Source organism: Orbicella franksi, chromosome 12 (genome assembly GCF_964199315.1).
Source record: "Orbicella franksi chromosome 12, jaOrbFran1.1, whole genome shotgun sequence".
In the NCBI taxonomy this organism is placed as follows: Eukaryota; Metazoa; Cnidaria; class Anthozoa; order Scleractinia; family Merulinidae; genus Orbicella; species Orbicella franksi.
In genome coordinates, this window is record NC_138156.1 from 12,947,790 (window position 1) to 12,972,099 (window position 24,310).

A 24,310-nucleotide genomic window follows, 5' to 3' on the forward strand; every position below is an offset into this window, starting at 1 on the left:
GTTTTAATTTGAAGATGAATCACAGGCTAAATTTTGTGTTGAAGCCTGGCACTTTTTCATTCCATTTCATTTTTGTTTGGTCACCAATGCTTTATATATAGAAACTTATGGGAAAGCATAACAAAGAGACGTGTGCATATATATACGTATGGACATACATGTATACGCAAAATACACACACACATAAATTGCATATGCATAGTTAAATTGCCACAGCATACTTTTAATTATCTTCCAAACAAAGATTTACACATTTGACAGCATAGACAAATCATTGGATTTGTGTGGGAGGCGCGGTGGCCTCATGGTTAGTGTGCTCGTCTCCGGATCGAGCGGTCCGGGTTCGAGCCCTGGCCGGGGACATTGTGTTGTGTTCTTGGGCAAGACACTTTACTCTCACAGTGCCTCTCTCCACCCAGTTGTATAAATGGGTACCGGCAAACTTAATGCTGGGGGTAACCCTGCAATGGACTAGCATCCCATCCAGGGGGGAGTAGAAATTCTCCTAGTCGCTTCATGCTACAGAAACCGGGATAAGCTCTGGCCTGATGGGCCACTTAGCTCGCATGCAGACTTTACCTTACCTTTTTACTTTGGAAATGTTCGGAAGTGTTATCTCTAGTATGTTATTTTCTACAATCACTTTGAATTTCATTTTTGCAATTTCCTTCCGTTATTAGTTTACACTCTAAAGTCTGAATATCATAAAGGTCATGCTCTCATCTTCATATTAACAATAATCGTTTGATGTTGTCCTTCAGTAGCATTTTGAATGAATTGGTAAAAGTTCAATTGAGGCCTCACACTACTGTAAAATGATATTAAAATCTTTTAAAAAATCCAAGCTTTTGACTATCTACGGCATCATCAGGGCTAAGAAAAAATATTCCGCGTAAGGCTTATATACAGATGTAAAGTAAAAACATGTGAAAAGCGAAAGAATGTGGGGGTAAAATGCATGAGATAAATAAGATACAAATATGAATAAAAACAAATGATATGATCTAATGAGCGAGTGTCAAAGTACAAAGAGTCTCTAGATATGTTGAATTATTAGAATAAAAGGTCCATGAATTCACTGCATTCCTCTCGTGAGTTGAGGGCAGGTTTGTAGTTCCGTATGTAAAACGCTTCGAACAGTCGTAGATTTGCGGGGTCGTTTTCTAGTACAATGGTCTTGATTTTGATGCCTTTGTGGACTTTGTTTTGGCACTTTAAAATGTGTTTCTTCATGGAGGAGTTGTCATTGTTCAGGTGTTCTCTTACACGATCGTGGATAAAGCCTGTAGTGCTCCCGATGAAGTATTGGTTGCAGTTGTTACACGTGATTTGGTAAACAGTGTTGCATAATAAGCATAATTTGGTGCTGGAGATAGGGCAGTTAGTCCTCATGCATGTCCGTTCCGTCTTGTTCTGAGAGAGAGCTCGTCTGAGGGTGTATGACTTATGCGCGACCCGTACTGGTATACCCTCTTTTCAGAAAATGTTGGTGATCCTGTAGTTGAGACGTTCGGAGAGATATGGGATCTTTAGGTACGACCATTCTGTGTTGAGAGGTCATGGGTCTTTCCGATGGTTCTGGGAGAGCTTAGTTGTTCTAGTTCTGGGAGTGCATCCTATTCATGGACAGACTGGAAACCATCACCCTCTCTTCACACTTATCTATAAGCCCCTACAGGAGATACGTTGACAACATTTACCTCCAGACAACTGGCAAGGAAATGGCAGACCAATTCCACTATACAATGAACAATCTGCACCCCAAATTAAAGTTTGAAATTGAGAAACCAGAAATAACACCAAATGGCCTCTCACTATCACTACTTGATTTCAATGTCACCATCTCCAAAGACGGCAAAAGCTCCTTTGAATTTTACAAAAAAATAGCAAAGAAACCACTCTTTGTTCACCACCAATCAGCAATACCGGAAAAGTCAAAGATCAACTTCGTTCGTAATGAGCGGAAACATATCGACGATAAATGCTCTACAAAAACGACAGCCACAAAGCATCAAAACATGTTTGATGATGTCCTCCATCTTAACAGGTATCCTGAAAGCACTATAGACAAAACTAAGCACTCCCAGAACCATTCTAATAATTACTTTAACATATCTAGAGACTCTTTGTACTTTGACACTCGCTCATTAGATCATATCATTCGTTTTTATTCATATTTGTATCTTATTTATCTCATGCATTTTACCCCCCACATTCTTTCGCTTTTCACACATTTTTACTTTACATCTGTATATAAGCCTTACGTGGAATATTTTTTCTTATCCCTGATGATGCCGTAGATTGGTGAAAGCTTGGATGTTCTAAAAGATTTTAATATCGTTTTACAGTAGTGTAAGGCCTCAATTGAACTTTTACCAATTCATTCATATTAACAGTTTACAATTTGAGATAAATTGGCAAGCTCTCTGTAAATCATAATGCTAAATAAAATAACTGCACAAGTACATCCCTGGAACAAAAAAAAACTACAGAATAAGTTATTGTACATTATGTAAGTGAGGTACGTTATTGGTATGTGAGAAAATCAAATTGTGGGAATTTGGAGATAAAATATTCCGTTAAAAAATTACAAAAACGTTGCAAAAGTTTTACATACTCAGCAAAGTGGGAATAAAACCTCTCTCTGTGTCCGTTCAGTGTGTCTGCTGGCAAACCTAAATACATAATGATCACCAATAGTCATAACAGTTGTTCTAAATAATTAAGATTTCTATGACAGTAGGCTAGGTTACATGTAAGTCTAACTTTGTATTTCTTGTTACTAGACAATAAAAAGCACTGTTCTTCATCAGCACGGGTTCAAGCTGACATCCGATATGAAATGAATTGGATTATTTACTACTCCCATGGTTGGGGATATCATTAACCTTCAGCAGGCATGGATTCTACACGGATAAAAAAATTAATGGTGATCGATTTCCAAAACAACGTGTGCCAAAGGTGAAGGCTTCTAAAGGGGTACAGGCCCATGCTTCCCTAGGAAATGTTTTGGATCTTGCCTCAACCTGTCTGGTTATCTAGTGGGTAACCAGGTACTCTCTGGTTGACAATTTTAAATCTCTCAGGCTACCAATTGGAAAGTAATTTTCAGGAATAAAGGTAGTGAGTGGAGAGAAAAGACCAAGAGGAAAAATTCAACCACAAAAACATCAATGCCTTACGTAAAAGGTAACACTAATTTAAATTAAAGGGCCACTAGCCCTAAAAAATTTTTTTTGCTCATATAAATTTCCTTTTTCTCCTGATCACCACTGCGAAAAAATTATCGTTGTAACTATTTTTGTTAATTTTCTATGAATTTTTTAAGTTTGTAAATTTGCCCTTTTTCATGTTCACGACCGAAGAATAGCAGAGAATGGGACGAGTTGGCTTTTGACATCACTTCGGAAATAACAATGTTTTGTTTCTGAGAAGAATGTATGCAAACATGCAATAGTGTGTGTCAAAATCGTTGCAGAATGCAAGGAAGATATGTTGTTGGAGGCTGTAGCAATACAGGATGCATGGAATAGAGTATTCCTCTTCATTCAATACCTCTATCTCGATGAAACTCTACCAGAAACGAGAAAAAGACCAAGGTAGTGGGCTGATCTGTGCGAAGCTAAAGCTGGGGAGCCATTGAGGATTTCTTCGATATCGGGTTCGCCGCTATTGTAAAAACCTAGAGATTTTCATGGCCTGTATATTCTTCTCTATCTGTAGTGGAAAGCTTGAAATTGTCAAGGTACTGACATAAGACATGAATTTGGGACAAGCTGGAAGCCATCCGACTATTTCGAGCGCAAACGATCCTCCAAGTCCCAGATGAAACTATAGGTGACGAAATTACACGGTAAATTAAACGCATCATGTTTTGAAATAGAGACTTCCCTAAACGAATAGTAAACTAAACCTACGTTCTACAACGATGCAGAGAAGATTGTAGGCTCGATTTCCACCGCTTTCTCGAGTCCGGTGCACGTTCCTCCCCGAGAAGAGACGGCTGGACGTGTGGGCGGCAAAGCATGTCTGTGACGTAAATTCATAATTTAATTCTTGCGGCACTTCAGGTGGCCGGAAATGTCATTTGATGACAATCATAGGCAGGCCCACATGACGCCTACGGCTCGTAAAATTTGTGGCGTTTTTGCCACTTTTTCTTTTAATTTTGGCCCTCCAACCTGTTTTATTTCACATTATCGTTGCGGAAGGGCATTGCATACTGGTTCTATAGAAGAGTATTTTTTTTTTAAAAAAAGTAGAGCAGAGCTAATAGAGCTGTTTGACTATGGTGTAGCAACTGTCATATCAAAGGTCACTCCATGGTATGTTGTATGGTGTGCATGGTGTTGACACCATGTTTATGTTTTGCTGGTTAACGTTCGGTTTGCTTTGGCTCATTTAAAAATTTAATTTTGTCTGGCTTCGCCAGAGACTGGTGTCGCTTCCCTTCAAGAAGACTACTGTACACATAAAGTTGACGAGTGTTTAGTTTCTTGAGATCGATGTGTGCGTTTATCCCTCTCTTTGTTGACTTTGTTCGTTATCTGACATTCTGGCACCACATGATTCAAATATAGATTCTAAAGCATAAGTCTGAAAGTGAAGAATGATCATCGCAGTTAATTTTCCAATTTAAGCAACTGGAAAGAAGAAGCCTGAAAAAAATCAGGGCTTCAACGGGATTCAAACCCGTGACCTCCACGATACCAGTGCGATGCTCTACCAACTGACCTATGAAGCCACACATTGGGAGCGAGGTCAATTAATTGACCTCGCTCCCTAGCTCCCAATGTGTGGCTTCATAGCTCAGTTGGTAGAGCATCGCATCGGTATCGCGGAGGTCACGGGTTCAAATCCCGTTGAAGCCCTGATTTTTTTTCAGGCTTCTTCTTTCCAGTTGCTTAAATTGGAAAATTAACTGCGATGATCATTCTTCACTTTCATCTATAACCGCAGTTCATATATGAAATATTTCATATAAACTTTACATCATTTCACTCCTCACGGGAAGACATGAACTCAATTAATTGACCTCGCTCCCAATGTGTGGCTTCATAGCTCAGTTGGTAGAGCATCGCACCGGTATCACGGAGGTCATGGGTTCGAATCCCGTTGAAGCCCTGATTTTTTTTTTCAGGCTTCTTCTTTCCAGTTGCTTAAATTGGAAAATTAACTGCGATGATCATTCTTCACTTTCATCTATAACCGCAGTTCATATATGAAATATTTCATATAAACTTTACATCATTTCACTCCTCACGGGAAGACATGAACTCAATTAATTGACCTCGCTCCCAATGTGTGGCTTCATAGCTCAGTAGGTAGAGCATTGCACCGGTATCGTGGAGGTCACGGGTTCGAATCCCGTTGAAGCCCTGATTTTTTTCAGGCTTCTTCTTTCCAGTTGCTTAAATTGGAAAATTAACTGCAATGGTCATTCTTCACTTTCATCTATAACCGCAGTTCATATATGAAATATTTCATATAAACTTTACATCATTTCACTCCTCACGGGAAGACATGAACTCAATTAATTGACCTCGCTCCCAATGTGTGGCTTCATAGCTCAGTTGGTAGAGCATCGCATCGGTATCGCGGAGGTCACGGGTTCAAATCCCGTTGAAGCCCTGATTTTTTTTCAGGCTTCTTCTTTCCAGTTGCTTAAATTGGAAAATTAACTGCGATGATCATTCTTCACTTTCATCTATAACCGCAGTTCATATATGAAATATTTCATATAAACTTTACATCATTTCACTCCTCACGGGAAGACATGAACTCAATTAATTGACCTCGCTCCCAATGTGTGGCTTCATAGCTCAGTTGGTAGAGCATCGCACCGGTATCACGGAGGTCATGGGTTCGAATCCCGTTGAAGCCCTGATTTTTTTTTTCAGGCTTCTTCTTTCCAGTTGCTTAAATTGGAAAATTAACTGCGATGATCATTCTTCACTTTCATCTATAACCGCAGTTCATATATGAAATATTTCATATAAACTTTACATCATTTCACTCCTCACGGGAAGACATGAACTCAATTAATTGACCTCACTCCCAATGTGTGGCTTCATAGCTCAGTAGGTAGAGCATCGCACCGGTATCGTGGAGGTCACGGGTTCGAATCCCGTTGAAGCCCTGATTTTTTTCAGGCTTCTTCTTTCCAGTTGCTTAAATTGGAAAATTAACTGCGATGATCATTCTTCACTTTCATCTATAACCGCAGTTCATATATGAAATATTTCATATAAACTTTACATCAACGCATAAGTCTGTTGACTATTTTGCGTGTTGTATATGCCACTATGGTTTAGATCAGGCAAGATTTCATCAGTTGACGGTATTTGGTTAAATGTCCCACCAATGCAATCGCACTTCATATCGCACAACTTCTTTACTACTGCGAGAAAGCTAATTTATGCAGCCTGCTCGATTCAGGCAGGCAGATTTCTTATTGGTTGAAATTAACAAAGCCAAGTCTACGAATCCAGCCGTGAGTTCGGGGGAGGAGCGCGAGCTCCTTTCCCGAACAGCGGCTGGTAATCAAGCCTAAGAAGATTGTTGAGGTTTTGAACTGGTGAACTAGCTATGTATTTGTGGATTTTAATAAAAACACACGCATGCCGGGGGTCGCCTGTAATCTGGCCATGTTTCTCAATGGCCATTCCGAATACAGAATTGTTTTGTTCTTTGAGCTTCGTCTTTGAGGAACGAAATACATCTAGATTACAAAATTAGAGTGGATCAAGCATTTATGCTGAAAGAAGAATGCACTTGTCAGTCAACCAAAATGCAAACTAATAAGTTGAGGACTCCCAGGTTATTAGCGTGCGTAAAATGGACATTTCATTCAAAATAACAGTGAAGTAGAAATAGTATATATTTAACCGACAGTATACTGAACATATTTTCAAGATCTTGTCAAAGGATTTTCCATGATTTCACTAGTACGGAATATGCAAATTTGCGTTGCTTGTGTTCGTACACAGTAATTGAATATGCATATACTACGGTCAGTTGACAATAACGAAGTGAAAAGTTACCTCACCTTCAAATATTGTTTGCCGATATCTCTGCTTATCTCTTATGTTAAAACTATTTTCAATCATTGATCTGGAGAAGTAGGCAGGAGTGGAGTACGACTGCATCGCATTTTAACTTGTATTTCGGGGGAAATTAATATTTGAATGTAAAAGTGTTTTGACACGCCGAAATTTGCACGTTCCGTAAAGTCAAATTACCAACTCTTTGTGTTCATTGACATCTTTATAACTCTTTAAGAGCTGTAAGCTAACTCTTCCGTCATTGTTTATACCTTTATAACCCAAATGGACTGGCAAATTGTCGATCCCGGCCTAAATATAATTATACAATGCCGCGATCTTGACTGGCGACCCACACTTCGAAATGGAAAAAAATATGTACTTCGCATCCGTCCAAATCATAGCTAGACTCCGAATTGTAATGCTAGATGATACAGTTTTTTCACTTAAAGTTCTTGTCCAGCTTTGATAAAATACGATTCACAAATAACCTGAAAACGTTTTGACTGCCCTCAAAGTTCAGTCAAAGTCTCTTGAGTGTTTTAGCCCAGTTCCCGAAGTGATGTCACTGGTAGCCTGACCCAGATCCCACTTTGCGCAGTCATGAACATAGAAATTACATGTTTAAATGCCTGTAGAAGCGCAAGGATTCTATCAAGATAATTTTTTCGCTGATGTAATCAGGGAAACTAGTCGATTTTAATAAAGGAAAAAATTTTGGGGGGGTTAGTGGCACTTTAAAGTATTAAATTAAGAACCATAGATACAGAATGCTTGCAAGGTCTATTTAGCTCATTTTGTAGCCTTTTTCACACAGAGCAAGGTAACTGATGCTGTAAAATAACATCTGTACATACATGTACATGTAGTGAACAAGTTACCAACAGTTAAAATGAACCTCCTCTACTTACTTGCATGTAATTTATACATTAAGTCCACCACAAGGTCATAAAGGCCGCTGCATTCCTGAAGTTAGCACACAGGAGAAGAAAAGGCTTTATTTTTCTGGTCATCATAATGTAATAAGGCTCAAGAATTTTTGCAATATTTCTCCACTGATGGATCAATCCTACTTTAATGAATCTCTTCTTCAGTTAATTCTACAATTGTGGCTTCAAACAAAAACAGAATCACTGGTGGACTGGTGAACATGATGTTCATACATTGTACTTTAGGGAATAAAGGGTGTCTCTAATGAATTATGTGGTTGCTATGGCAACCATTACATGTTCATGAATGATTGGCCATTTGCTGGATACTAAATTAATATTATACACTCAAAAGAGAGCTTTCATTGATTCATCAAAGCGCTGAAAAAATGCTGGAAACTATTGGGAGCCACTTTAATTAGAGTTACACAACTCACATTTGTCTACATGAAAAATGATTGCCATATGATATATTATTTTACTGCCTAATATATTTTTCAAGAAGAAACTATATTACTGTATGAACTATCCTTAATTATATAATAACCCAAGTTATTCTCCCATTTTGATTGGTTCTCGCCTATGATCTATTAGAGGACAGACGTGCGATTGACGTCATCATTACAAAGTTGTTTCTTCTGTGTTTTAAAATGGCAGAAAGTTTTGAGAATTTAGATAATATTTTACGTGACTGTGCAAAAGATAAGGTACAAAGAAAGTCTTGTCGAGGCATTCAACAGATACGAGAAGCAGGAAGAAGAAAGAAAAAGCTGTTTTATTTAAGAAAATGACTCAGAAAAAACACTTGAGCAGTATCAGTCGGCAGTGGAGCGAGGCTAACCCAAGCACAAAATTGGTCTTGGTAAGCCGAGAGCCATTGCTGCTTACCTTGCATTTAACAAACCAAAGAAACAAAATGTTTATGAGATTAATTTATTTAAAAAATTCAACTTTTATCAGTCTCAAAATAATAATATTGTCGAAACACTGATTGATGTCAGGAATGACACATCAAAACATCACTTCTTAAAATCAGTTAAAATAAACACATAACCTTAGTTTCCGATGCGAATGTTCCAGTCCGTTTCAGGACAGAGCAGCGAGCAAAGTATAGCTCACTACAGCTCACGGCTAACTGCGTCGCAGCTAAAAGGTATCTCCGACACTATTTCAAACTGATTTGAGAATCACCAACTACAGAGGACACAAATTTCCACCGTCATTAACGCTCTTTTCATTCAAAACTCAAATCGAATGGCCTCCAGACTGACCGCAACCACAAGTTTTCCGAATGTATTTTTCAACTCCTGAAAAATTCAAGGTAACGTCCAACCTTTCCGGCTCACAGGGCTGCTCTGATGACAAAAACTGACTTGACTTTTCCTGCATTTTCTTTAAGATTTGTAGATTTCGCAGTTCAATTCTGCTTTCGCTGTAAGCTTTCATTCCACGAGACGTAACGTGCGAGTCAAATTTGACAGTGGTGTGATTTTCCTGGACCAATCACAATTCTTTGCTACGCATAGCAACCAATGAGATTGCTTCATTTTGTATAGACAATAGATTACGTCAAATGGCTTTTTTCATGTTTGCCAAAGTGGGCAAAGGCCAGCTTTCGAGTTATGTTGAAAGATTTTGAAATAAAAAAGCTTTGTCTGTAGTACTTTGTTTCATTATTATGTAAAACAAACAGATTCCATGTTGCCATGTGTCCATTCAGTAATAGATCACAGAAGACGTCAAAATGTGGTAAGAACATCAGTGACACACTCGGCTAACACCTTGTGTGACACTTTTTTGTTCTTACCACATTTTGACGTCATCTGTGATCTATTACTGAATGGACACATGGCAACATGGAATCTATTTGTTAAGTTCATAATGGCATAGATGTTATGTACAATACAGACAGTACATGCATTGCATCTTAAACTTGATGTTAAAAACCTTATTGTTTCACCTCTCAACTCAAATACATTTTCCGATTGGAGGAGGACATGTTGCATGTCTTGGGTCAAAACTCACTAACTCCCTAACAACAACTTGAAATTTTGACTCGCACGTGATCAGGTTGTGCTCCTTGAAACCACAGCAAATGTGTGAGCCAGCGGGCATCAAGGAAATGATTGCTTCACAGTTTTTTTCTATTTTTGAGTATAAGGGAGGTATAAGGGAGGTATAACAAAACGCTTCATAACTAGTCCCTCGGGAAACAGTGAGTTTTGTTTCCTCTCGACTTCAATGTTCCCCTCGGGAGGTCAAGAAAAGTTTCGTTTTGTCTTGTTTCTGAATCAAAATACACGTACGTAGGAAATGTAATTATTAATTAAATAATGACTTATTTAAAAATTGCCTTCATTTTTTGTAAACTAGTGAATTTAAATAATTTATTTGGAAAATTATTGAAGAAATCCCTCATTTACTTAATAGTTACCTGGATTATGACAGGGAATGGACAAATCCTACACTGCACAGCCTGGAGTTGGGAATTTGCACGGAATCTGTCTAGTGTGCTGAAGACTAACAAGGATGTTATCAGTGAGACATAAGATAACCAACAATGAGGCACTACTAACAATAGTATTTATTGCTACTTTTATAGGGATAATTTCACTGTTCTGCACTTGTGCAAGGTTTGGCATAAGCATAAAGTATCTTATAATTATCTTTCTTACTATGTCACCTAACTAGCTGTTCCATGATCATAGACTTAAAAAATGAAGACTCCTAATAAAATTAATTTTATAATAAAATTAAAAGTAAACTCACTTCTTTTCTCAAGATCTACTAATGTATCCAAGTAATCAAAGATATCCACTGACAATTCAAAACTAGAATAACAAAAATATCAAGTAAGTTATATATTACAACTGCCTTTCAAAATGGAGGTTGTGTGCCTGTACCACTATTGGCAGGCAGCTGACAAATGGAGACAGCTCCCATGGCTGGTAAAATCCATGAGACCCCCACAAGGGGAAAACAGGCACCAGTCACACTGATAGAACAGTTGAGGGGGAAAGGGGCAGGGGAGGGGGAGGGGCAGCCTATGGAAAGAGCCCTAACACTCAAGAAAACACCCATTAACAGCAAAACACTACTAACAGCACTTTGGTTCTAAAAGAAAACATGAAATCATTGTGCATGTGCATATCTGAATGCCACTGAACACAATGGAAGACTGGTGTGCCTTGTTGTTAACACTGCTAAATTGTATTTTTTTTTTTTAAACTTAATGTACATGTACATGTACTCCATATACACAAATTAACTGTTTCCACAATAATTCTCACAATCATAAGAAACGATTTGTGCATTTCTTCTAGTAATGTTACTCTGTGTAAATGCCCTTTTAAACAATGCAAGGCTGTGGTCTACAAACATTTTGAGGAGCCCAAAGGTTCCTAACCATGAAATCCTGGGTGCCCTGCACTTAAGCATAATATGAAAAAGTGAGTTTTTCCAGTAGCCCAAGGCCAAAAGTTAGTCACCTGTGGCACCCGGGCACTTCTAGAGCACAGCCCTGCACTGGAGGGAGTACTTTACAAGGTCACTTATTAGCAATAAGCTCCTATGAAAAGTCACTTTGGTGCAAATATTCCAATGAAAGTATCAAGCATAAATAAATGATTTCCAGCAACCAAGTCTTGATGGGTTACCCTGTAAACCACAAGACAGTAAGCCTTCTTGATTCACTTAAGGTGGCTGAACACAGTTTTTGATAACTGTGTTTCATGCACCTTTTTCTCTAAAACCCTTGATCCCTCGGTCATCAAAAATGGCAGCAAGCAAGTTAACAACACAAACTTTAGTTTTTTGATGGTTAAGCTTATGTATGTGCCATTGCCATGGCAACATGAATAAATATAAACAGGCCTTTGAAATTTGTTTTGTTTATTTGCAGAAAATCTAGTCATTAGGTTTTCTTTATAATTTGCATGCAACAAGCTTGTAACGATTCTCACAAGTTAACACCATTTTGCTAATAACTTAACAGAGAGATCTTTAATTATCCCTTGTTGAAGGTTCCCTAGAATATCTACAATTTCCTTTGTTAAAGTTCAAGTATTTTCAATACTCCAGTTACTTATTTCCTAAAGTATTTTCATGCCAAATTTTGTGAAATTCTAATGAGCGGTTTTCGAGAAATAGGCATATTTCCGAGAGTGCAATTTTTCATTCAATCGCAATTTTTTGACTTACTACACATGCGCTGCATTTAACTGGGTTCTTTCAGTAAGAAAGAAAAAGCTGAGAATTGCTGGGTTCTTTGCATCATTACCTTTTCTAACATATCTTTGTAGTGAAAGACTAAAGCCATCAATACACCACGTTCAATTATAGAGAAAAATAGCACAGATGCTGCGGGTGTTGAGTAAATAAAATAAAAATCTCTATTGACGGCATGTTTGTTTTTTGCAATTCTTGTGCACGCGCTGAATTGCATCAGCAAAAGCGCGCGCAAAAAATGTGTTCGGCCACCTTAATAAACTTACTAATCATTAACATCGGTTCCAGAATAGACGAGTGGTCCACCATCACTGTTGTGGAGCGTGCCAGGAACCGAGTCATTCTAAACAGGAAAAATTAAATTACAAAAAAGTTTATCAAATTTTCATATTTGATTAACTTAAAGCATAATTATCATTAGATCAAAATTTCTAGCATGTATTACTTTCTAATCAAACATGAACAACCATCATTTAGTAAAAAATCACTTACAATTGAGAAGTGACTAAAATCATAAAAAAAAAAAAAAACAAATTTAACTGAATAAAAACGGAAGTCTGTAAAGGAGCAACTATCAGCCAACAAACATTAGACAATTTTTTTTTTTTGGGGGGGGGGGGGGGAAGAAGTGATCTGGTTGGGAATCATCACAAAAATAAAATTATCAAAAGACCTTACGTTTGAAGAAATATTGCTACCTTCTGATGGAAGTCCAGCTTTGCTATCAGTACAGCAAGGTAAGTATGAATTAACCAGCCATATCCTCCCTTGGTTGAATGTTTCTGCATGGAAAATATATAATTATTTTAATTACCAAACTATAACTTAACTTTGTCAATAACATCAAAATAAACCCTACCTCTTGATTCATATAACTGTACAGAGTATACATGTACATGTAAGTACATGTGGTTTTATGGATTGATCTGGAAGTGTTACCATTAAAAATGAAGGCTGCTAAATACTCCCGATTTCTTTTAATTTCAACTGCTATTTACAAATTATTCAAAATTTGTCAAATCTACTCTCTGACACTTTCCAGAGTTTACACTTGGAGGACAAGTATAAAATGGACTTGGCATCTACTTGTCACACCATTTTGAATTTCTGCTAAACTTTTGAACGCACTTCTTAAACAACTATGCCTAAAAATGCTTGTTCATATAATAATGTTGTGGTTCTAGTATTACAATAGACCAGAACAAAAGAAAATAAAAGACTGGACTGGCCAAGGTTAAAATCAAACCAAAAAATTTACATTGTACATGTGAATATGATTACATTATAAGCTTGTCTCAATTTACCCAGAATTCTTTCATATCCTTTAACATCTGTTTATATTTAAGAGATTCCTTCAGAGCCTGTTAAAAGAAACAAAAATAGTTCTTTGTCGTTACTAGGTTGCAGCACAGGAAACTATAACCCTCTCACGGCCCTTCCTGTTGCTAGTGAGATGGCCAATTTATGATGGAAACTATATAAACTCTTCCCTTTGAAAAGAACCCATGCTCTTTCCCCTTGCAGTTGGTGAAAATACTACCTACTTATTAACTGAGAGTGAGGTCTACACAGGAAAATCTCAAACTGAGACCTTGCTGTGTAAGTATTGACCGAGCAATGGCAAGGTCAATACAGCAAGGCCAAAGTTTGAGATTTTCCTGTAAAGACTGAACCATTGAGGTTAATAAGTTGTTTATTATATTGCTTTTTGCTTTGTTTTTGCAGGCCTGCTTTTGGCACATGGGCATTATGGCAACCCTCCAAGTTAACTTTTTTCCGTAGTGGCCATTTGACCACTGACTGTTCAGGTTTGGTCGCCAGTGCAAAATTTTAGTCGCCAAAATATATGCATAAATTAATAATTAATTAATAATAAATAATAATCTTATTATTATCTAACTGTATTATTAACAACATTTTCCTTGAACCACCAAGTAAATTGCCATTCAGTGAAAGAACTACCTAATGTTGATTCAAATATGCTTTTATTGGAATGATTGATGATCAAATGAAATAGTTTCTGATCCCAATGAAAAAGTACTATATTATTGCAACAGTGTTGTGAGTTGATCACAATAAGATAGCCTCATTTGCAGCTGAATGGCGGAAAGTTTTCCAATGTTTATTAAGGCGGCATCAAATTCTTGCTGAGACCATAAAGCGAACACTATTTTTACCTTATCGCTTATGATCTTTTTTAAATGTTCAACCTTGTTTCCTGCTTGAATAACCAAACGATATAAAACTTCATCTGAAAATTAAAGACTGTATTGAAATGGACAGAAAAGTTCACGTTCAAATTGTTTGTCGTTTTGAATGTGATATGCGAACCGTGGAACGCGAATACTCAACGCGAAAATACTTTCACAAGTTTTAGGGCAATCACTAAGACGGATATTTTTTATTGATGAAATCTTTGACAATTTAAAAATAAACCCAGGTTCGTGCACACAAGTGAAATTTATTTACAACTGCGCGCCGCTTTTCATCACAGTTTTTTTTTTATTTATAGAATCCCCTGTGCTTGTGTTATCAAGTTTGCTGTAAAGTCAAGTATTTTCGTGTCCACTGAAACAAAATGCATTTCTCAAATACATCTGGATGTTTCTCAAATATATTGTGGATCCTGTCACCGTCAAGCTTTCCAAGCTTTTGAAATTCCTCTTCTTTTCGATGGCAAATGACCGGATTGCGTGCGTTGTCTCACGCTTCCAGGTAAAATTTTCACGTGCCAAAGTTCAGTCAAGTGGAACGAATTTCGTCGCGTCCCAAGCTCAACTGAATGCAATTCCTTGATCTTTGTTTACCGTGTAACATTTCATTTTATTCAGTCTCCATGTTGGTTAAAATCCCACAACAACTAACTTTGCAAAGTGAATTCTTAATGCTCAGAAAGTTTTTCTTTTTGCTCCGGATGATAGTCCGCTCAAGTTCCTAACGCATAAGTCACGTTAATTTTAGTCGCCAAGCTGGCGACTTGCGTTCTAATTTAGTCGCCAGCTCCAAAATTCTAGTCGCCATGGTGATTAAAATGGTCGCAACTTGGAGGGTTGTATGGGGGAGAAATGCTATAGAATTAGCCAATCAGAGCATGAGTTATATCGGCTTCAAACACAAGCCATCTGATAATGCAATATTTATAAGTATTACTTCAATATAATTATTTTTTCTGACACGTAGTTCTGCTGTTGCAGTCTGGAAGGTTGTAGAGGGCACACATGAGAGAATGTTAACTCTGTGAAAGGTGAATTGATCAACATGACATGAGCATGAGACAAAGAAAAAAAATCTGAGTCTCTGACAGGAATCGAACCCATGACCTCCTGAACAGCAGGCAGGTGCTCTATCCACTGAGCTACGAGAACTCATGGAGAACTTTATTGATTCTGGGACTCAGATTTTTTCTTTGTCCCCTGTTTGAGTCCTGTTGATCAACTCACCTTTCACATTTCATTACCAAGCTTAAAATTTGTGAACCATCTTTATTAACATATCGATGTAAACTTTCTCTGAAGCCCTTTTCAAGGCAATTACACCACATTAATTACACCATACAGCAATGAAATATATAACTTACAATGACTATACAGTAAATTCAATTCCTTATCAGGGTTTTTCATTCTCCTTTTTAAAAGACTGAACATTGAATAAGCATGTCCTAAGATGATCGATATAAAACCTAAACATGAATATAAATAAAGGCAGTGATATCAGATTTCTTATTACACTGAATACGCTACTGACAGCAACATGCACACATAACCTTAAGGTGGCCTGACGATGTCCTGTAGTACTTACATTTGGGTGTCCTTCTCTTAACAGTTTGTGGATAACCAGCATGGCCTTCCAACACATAATGACTTGTGATGGAAGGGGCATGTGCCCTAAGGAGTTCCAGAAAATGGAGGCTCCTTTCTCTTGCCATGTTCCAATAATTGCACTTGGACAAAGTCAAAGATTTATATGTGATAAATTTGACACAAATTTGTGTTGGTCTGTACATGAGCTGGCCACAAAATTATCTACAATATTATTATGATAAACAGTTGTAAACAATCATTGGTCACAACTGTTTACAATCCCCACGAGCACGAGTGTCTTTAAATGAACACCTCATCTTGTCCCAATCTCTTCTCATCCCTCACCCCATACTTTTTCTGCCCCACAACAAGTTTATTTCAAGGAAATATTTATAACTTGGCTATGAGTAGTCTGCATTTATATGCTTAACACAGTGATTTTCTAAATTTGGGCCACTTTTTAATGCTCCCACACATACATTCTTAATCTTATTGCTAAAAACAAGAATACAGGAGGGAAAGAACAAACAAAAAGATAAATAGAGAAACTCAAATAATGATTATCTATATTAAAAAGAAAAGTCACATGATATTATCTGCCTTAGCTAGTTTCTCTGTTGGACTATCTTGATAAAATTATCATAAGTACGTAAAAGGATATTTCTAATGTGCTTCTCTTTCACAGCAGATTCAACATTGTTGACAGCTTTTGCTATGGCTTCTTGCTGTATTCAATGCAAACAATAAGGAACACATTAACAAGTTGTTCTGTATTTTTTAAAACAATATGGAAATACTCAAGCCATTAGGCTACCACTGGCTGTCTTTTAATTTGGCAATTATGTGGGAAGCACACATTTTCAAATGGCAGTAATTACATTACTGTTTAAGAGAGGGCTGTATGATGTATCTGGTGATGAAATGTTGTTAAAATGTGCATCTCCTGTATCTGCTTTAATGTGAGCTAATTGATTTATTATTTAAAATAAGCTCCCCCACCTGAAAAGCCAAATAGCCAAAGATTAATTATTTAATAATAACAGGTTTCACTAATAGTATGTGTCAAGTCCATGTCAAACTCAGTCATGTGACAACAGTGTTTACTATACTTGTATATTGATCTTAGGGGAAAACATGAATGAAAATTCACACATTTTTTAAACATCAGCAACGTATGACTACAAATCTGCAACCCTCCGCGGCGTCAACTAAAAATAACTGTATGAGCATGCACTTCGTCATGAAATTGAAATATGCTGTGTATACAACATGCATCGACATTGCTTCCAAGCCGCATTTTGTCACTGGTTAGGTTGAATCACATGAATAAGAAATCCTAAAATCAGTTTTTAAAGAACAAAATAGTAAAAATGTAAGATGGAATAAAACTCTCGCAAAATCATAATGAATCACGCCTGAATCACGACAAAGTAAACAACCAATATATTATGACATGCTGAACCAAATATACCTGGTCTTTCTCGAGTTTCTCTCTTTCTTGAGTTAAGCTTGGTTTCCTTGTGAGACTGAGTGCTGGGGCGCTCATCATTTATCCACATATCATGTCAGATAAACATTCATTAACGAACGTTTTAGCCACGTTTTACAGGAATGAAGACTCTTCGTCTGGATATTCGAGAACTCAACCAGGCCGCCAATTTTCTTTACAACGGTCACGGCACTGGAAACTATCTTGTCATAATAGCTCGTTACCAGGATCTTCAACCGTGAGGATCTTTCAAAAATTATTTTCGCAAAACAATATTTTTTTGTGAACCTCTTTGGGTAGGAGCAGACATTTTAGCTTACTAGTTAGACGCTCGCCTTGGCATGCTGATCAAGAATACTGCTGATTCCACTTTCAGTGCTTTTAGTTCTACGAGAGGATTTTTTTGCAGTCCCTCGTTTGTGCAACCTGAAAATGAAGCTGAATGAGGTTCTAAGCAGGAAAACGAGGTTTGCAGGGAAGCGAGGCAGGATAAGGCAACCATTTTGATTGTGTCTCGAAGACCTTACAGATCTGCTGAAGCAGTATAAAATGCAGACATGTTCAAGACGACCAGAAAGCGAGAACTTGGCACTTTTTCTTTTTACTGGAGATTTTCTTCTGATTTTGCGCTTAAAACAAAGTAAGTAATGTTAGAATACTATGAAGACTATCCTCATAAAAAGTCTAGTTTCATTCCCAGTCATTTTAAACAGAAGAAAAAATCTGATTTAGATTCTTTGTTTGCTAACATTTTTGATTTTTCGGGCGTTCTCGAGTTTAATATGTTTCATATACATCTTCAAGTAACTCCGACATGTAATGAACCCTCGTAATGATATCCTCGAACATCTTCGAGAGAGATGATGAGAAACTGAGTCGCTTGGAAAAATGTAAGACGTATTGTTAACACTTCTTCTGCCCACATTTAATTTATTTTATTTAAATTCTAACCGACCGGCCGACTCACTAGGAGAGAGAGCGCGTGGGGAACGAAAGCATTTTATGGGGATAGCCTGGTATCTTATTTAACACAGCCAGGGAAATAGCAAGTTATTTAGAATTATTTTATTTTATTATACAAGCGGTCATAGAACTGTGATGTTGTTAACCCACCGTACACGAAAAAAATTTATGGGCCAGATATTATTCTGTATAACCCAGTACAAAGCTCTACTAACCCTTTCTGAACCAGATTGACTAGTTTCATAGACGGTTTTAACTGCTGTTTGCTCTGACGAAAGAAAAATGGCCGAACACTGACTGTAAAAGACAACTTCGATTCCTTGAAATAATTACGAACAAGACAAACAACACTCACAGATTGAAAACAAAAATACAATTAGGCAAACAAACCAGACTTAGGCAATTCTTATCGCTTTGCAAACAGTAAAGCTAGAGCCGGGATAGCTGGCTCACCTTTTTACATTTGGAACTGATTTCACGCAACAAAACCACATATCTCAAGCTTCTTTAAAGTTTTGAACTCGATAGAAAAAAATCAATAGAATCCTGCTTTTTCTGCATGTTTATCAGAAGCCAAGAATTTCCTCGCGCAGAAATTCACCGCCATTCTGAATTCCGTTCGGGAATAAACAAAACGTTTAGCGAGTGCAAAATAATTGAAAAAAAAACAGTGATTTACGTTTAAATACCGGCAAAAAAATCACTTGTCTTGTTTTGGCAACTTAGAGAGGTTTTGCTCTTTTTGGAAGATTTTACCAAAAACCACACACAAAATAGTCTTAAACACATCAGATAATATCCAGAAAGGCGGCAAAGTAAAGTAAAAGAGAATTAAAAACGGAACTCTCGTGTCCATTATCTCAGTAGACAAACTTTTGCTTTTATGGAGTACGTGCAAGACAGAAAAGTTTCAAGCATAGTTTCAAGTCTCCAAAATGAATGTCAGTAGAGCACATGTTCTATCGTGAGTTATCAAGGACTCTATTTACAAAACAAAGTTGTCTGTGCCGTGTTTTATTCTGGAAAACACCCACTGACTGCTAGCAAATCAGAGCAATAAAGCTAAAAATAGGATTCAAAGTGAAACTATGGTTAGTATCCATGGTGAAACGCTGCGAAAGCGTTGGCTTGCACAGTCTAACGTGATAGTCACATGGACGCATTTTCTCGACCAATCGCCGCCTGTTGTGTCAGTTTGAACCTAGGTTGTCGTCAGCTCAGCGCGCTCTATTACGTCACAATGGATTCAGGTATAAAAGGACGCCCGTTGGCAAGAATCGTCATTTTCTCGTTGTCTCTTGCAGGGTTAACTTTACGACGTTCGCTTGGCAATTTAGAGAGATTATGGGCTGCGTATTAAGTAGAAATGAAGCTTTGAGCTTCCGGAAAAGGAGAAAGGTGAGCAAAGTTCAAATAAATCTGAACTTTTCTCAGAATTCGTGAAGAAGTCGGGCTTTTTTGTGACTGCTCATTTAAACGGTTTTTATTTTAAAAAAAACACCCGTTAGGGTTTGTGACGTCAATGCACACGCCACCCAAATTTGAAAGTTGCACGAGATCTGGGACGAAACTGTATTGCCGGAAACCTGGTGTCTAAAATAAATTCAAACCCAACGATCGCATCCGCGTGCAACTTCTGTTGAACACAGAAAATAAAAGATATGTCCACTGCATAAAACAAAACAGCTTGCATTTTGATCACACCAAATACATAATATTTATTACGTCTGCCTTCAGTATTTAACATTATTCAAACACCATAAACTGTATGAATATGGAAATTTAAAAAGTTTTTGAGCATCTCAAGCGCGCTATTTTCTACGACACGACTCCTAAATTATTTACGCTCGCTGATTTTCAAGCACGTTGTACTTTCGTGAATGCTAGTTCAGTTTTTGTTAACTGCAAGGGTTGCTGAGTATGCGCCAAACCTATTCCGGCTTCAAAAGGCAAAAGAAAAACCCCGGGTTTCTTTTAAACCACAACTTTCCCTGTAGTCTTGGTTCAGCAAATTTTTCAGACACGGCACATAACACGTTAATTCTTTGCCGGGAACGGGCCGGAACAAGGCGACGTCACGTGAAAAACGCCCTATTGAAAGGATCAAAACAATTCTTAAACGTTTTCTGCCAGATAATATGGAGAGAACCTTGCCCGATTGACGTATCTGAATTATGCTGAAAAACGAGAGAGAGGCGAGTAGAATAGTTTCTTGTAATGCGCACAGTTTCATTTGCGTGATCGCCAAGCCAAACAACTTGAAACCCCGGGCCTTCACCTTTGGCTGATAAACTAATCATATTGTTCACTTCTCATTCCTTTATGTATGAGTACACTCGTAATTATTTTAACGTTCTATGGTTTTGATTTACAACGTTTCTATTTGTACTCAAATACAGACACAAGTAGCCCTCAGAGAATATCTTTTAATTTTGACCTCGTTGACTTTATCTTAAATCTAAATTTGCAACTCATAATACAAGGCTATATAACACCCCTTTGTCCATTAAAAGTGCTGACGTTTGGAAATTTGTTTCTCGTTAGATACCAAAGATACACCGTGGCCGTGAACGCCTTACAACATCCTTATATGGCGTTCGACACGTCAAAAAGCCAATACAAAATTACCCCATACCACAAAAACCAACCGAAAATCACCCCACAACATCTAAGGGTGCCACGAACATCAAACATATATATGAGAATATTCACCAGGAATATTCCTTACTTGGCTTTTTGACGGGGGGGAAGAACTTCCCAGACGAGGAATTGGTTTTCAGCAAACCAACATCCACATTGAAAGGTATCCAGTTTACTTAAAAACAATTTATCTTTCTATCTACCAGGAGCTATTACTGAGAACTAAAACTGAATCACATGCGATGACGGAGCCTAGATTTTCTACATATACTTTCCAATGTGTTTTTGTTTTCGATACCTTAAAAGGCGAGTGCTCATAGCTCAATCGACTTAGCGCCGAAGGTCCTCTTGTGACTGACAGGTTTAGTCCGCAATTGTCCATGCAGTTATACGAGTCTTATTTATTAAATGTTACCTATACTACAAAATACACCAACAGGTGTTGAGCCTGTGTCTGTTTGAAGCACATCGGTCGTAAGGCCTAAAATTATTTCATTATTTACGGACAGCTGTTAATAGCTAAATCTATCTGCTGTAATTTTTCTAGCTCGATAAATCGACATTAATGTTGTTATGTTTGATACTTCTTTTAGCAATTCCTGAAGTTCTTCCTCAGCCAGTTGATACACCCAACACTGTACTTGGTGACTGTACGAGCCAGGAAGGTAACCATTATCACATATAAAACATCAATAATCATTTTTTGACACTGACTAATTAAATCGCGCTGAAATTATCAGTTAGCTGTAGAAATATAGCTTTGTTCATTGTATTACGCCTTAAATACACATTTTTGTCCTTGTAATTACAAGCGTTGACTTTGCTAAGTGTGTATGTAGAACTATTTCTCACAGTCAGAGTACTCATACTTATCGTGTAATTTTACTTCTTTTTATCTGTTCCAGCCATTCATGAAGTTCCTGAGACAATCCCAATCTCTGTGAAGCTACCGGATTGTCTTACCTATGAAGGTAAATATAAGTAAAAAGAAAAAATGCATTCGAATCTAGTGACCCATCAGGTCGGTGCTTATCTGCGCCCCCCACCCCCCTCCCCCCGAATGCGGTGTTAGTCCATCACAGGGCCACCACCGGTATCTGATTTGCATTCGTGAGATGCTGCGAGATAAATACCTACTTATTCCATAAGTATTTTCTGATCATTCTGTATTTGCCTTAATAGGTCTTCATGAATATGGCTTCCACCTTTTACGCTCGATTCCGAAAACTACTACACCTCCGTCGAGAGCTCAGAGTAAGTGCCGTGTTCTTTATTTTTTGTTTTCTGGCCTTGCTAGATTATAATGGGGATATTAATTTTACCTGATAGCCCAAGGAAAATGTAATCGTCGTTGCGTTAGTCAGTTTTGGTTTACAAACAGCCAATGACAAAAACAAAATCGATTTTTTAAGAGTTCCAAAGGTATTTCCCACTGTAATTTCATGTTGATCTTTTTTTATTCATTCCACAGCTACATACCAGAGGCAATAAGTTGCCTGATTGGTCAGGGCAGGTTTGTCGTTGTATACAAACAAAAACTTGGTTACACTGCATACCTGCCCGATCAGTCCGTCTATGCCAGGGATCTTTTTGACGCTCTTTGTACCCGGTAAGTTTTCAGTTATTATGTAAACTTTTCAGATATTTTCCATGCACTAAATGTCTTCACTCAAAACCTTTTCTACCCCCAAGGGTGAGCTTTGTAACGTAAAAATTGTCTTTGATTTTAACGCCAGTTTTAAACGAAGAATATAACCGTAGCATAGTTACCTCTGAGATCATTTTCCCCAAGTTTGCTCTCTTAATTTAGACCAATTATAAATAAGCGGCTATAAGAATTATTTTTTTCATGGACATCCATGTATTTTATAAATTTTAATACTGAGCTCAGTGAATGTATTGATCATGTGTCCGAGAGACTCGCTACTTCAAGAAACCCGCCAAAAAACGGCTTTAATACTTTATTAACTTTGTTATGTTTTTTTCATATCTATTTTACTCAGGCTTGGCGAGCAACTATTGCGTATTGTATTCTACAATCCCTCTTGGTATGTTCAGGTCTGCCTTGACCTACAAAGCAGGAGAAGTTCACACTTTTTTAGGTCAGTGTCTAATTAAGTTCAAGGCCTTCTTATACTCCTGAGGTTTGCACCACACCCGTTTGACTGAGTACAAGTAGCTACAAGTAGCAAGGAATGTACAGGAAACGTGTCGGGCAATGCATACACTTTCTACACTGATATGATTACAAGTTGCATGTAATTGAAAAGTTTCAAATATCTAATTTGTTGACAAGAACTAAGTCCAACTGCTGTTCATTGTACTAACACGTCTTCATTCGTATAAACGTGTTGTGCCTTATATATTGCGTTGATATTAGACTTCAGTGGAAACAAAGCGCTGCGTTTTCGTCAATCATCTCATTCTCGCACAATTTGTGCAGTGAAACCTGGCATTAATCGTGCATTCTAAACTATGAAGTGCACATGACACTAATCAACTTTTTCATTTGTTTTCTTTTCATTTCAGCGTGGCAGCGATGGAAAAGCTTATATTCACGCAGAATCCAGTTGAACTCGCCAAACTGACAGGTAACCATTATTTCACAGATTTTTTTAATCATCAATGTTTCTATTCCTGTCTGGTAACAGTGACTGTGTTCATGGAAGTTGTCATGCAAGTTTTAAAAATGCTGCCGGTTTTCTCATACCAGCACAAACGTTTTTAGTTTATGGATAAAATGATTTTTATTGATAGGTTTTCAGGCACTTTAATTCAATGGATTATAAATTTTCTAGTATATATAAACAATAGCCTCCATCTGGCGCGTAAATATGCTCGGATATTTGTCCGCGGACATTATCTATTCCGAGAAGCGAACAGTTTTCCGAGAGGAAAACTGTGAGCTTTGAGGAACAGATAATGTCCAAGGACAAATATCCGAGCATATTTTCGCCCCAAATGGAGGCTATTGTGTTTATTATTCCTCAAATCTTTTTCGCAACGCGAGCAGTTTTGAAAATTGGGGAATATTCTCGGATATTCCCCAGTTTTAGCCAAGGAATATTCGGTCACGTGACATGTTTAAACCAATCGCGCGCGAGCGAAAATATTTGAAGGATTATAATTAGCTCTTATTAACCGAGCATGGGGTCTGTATGGGAGAATCTTGACCGAAGTCGTGAGTACAGACCAAACGCAGCGAGGTCTGTACTCACA

General features: G+C 37.6%; 1 protein-coding gene across 1 annotated transcript in view; it reads right to left on the reverse strand.

The window, feature by feature from the left end:
- Positions 1-17,641, reverse strand: part of LOC145463948 (huntingtin-interacting protein 1-like) — a 40,398-nt gene extending 22,757 nt beyond the window's left edge. The window contains exons 1-10 of the mRNA XM_081447741.1: positions 17,471-17,641; positions 16,661-16,724; positions 15,998-16,140; positions 13,504-13,560; positions 12,898-12,981; positions 12,466-12,542; positions 10,742-10,803; positions 10,407-10,492; positions 7,955-8,009; positions 2,618-2,675 (exon numbers count right to left, since the gene is read on the reverse strand). Of these exons, the coding sequence (XP_081303867.1) occupies positions 2,618-2,675; positions 7,955-8,009; positions 10,407-10,492; positions 10,742-10,803; positions 12,466-12,542; positions 12,898-12,981; positions 13,504-13,560; positions 15,998-16,140; positions 16,661-16,724; positions 17,471-17,548 (764 nt within the window). The 5' untranslated portion in view covers positions 17,549-17,641. The remainder of the gene's footprint in view (positions 1-2,617; positions 2,676-7,954; positions 8,010-10,406; positions 10,493-10,741; positions 10,804-12,465; positions 12,543-12,897; positions 12,982-13,503; positions 13,561-15,997; positions 16,141-16,660; positions 16,725-17,470) is intronic.
- Positions 17,642-24,310: the final 6,669 nt, after the last annotated feature.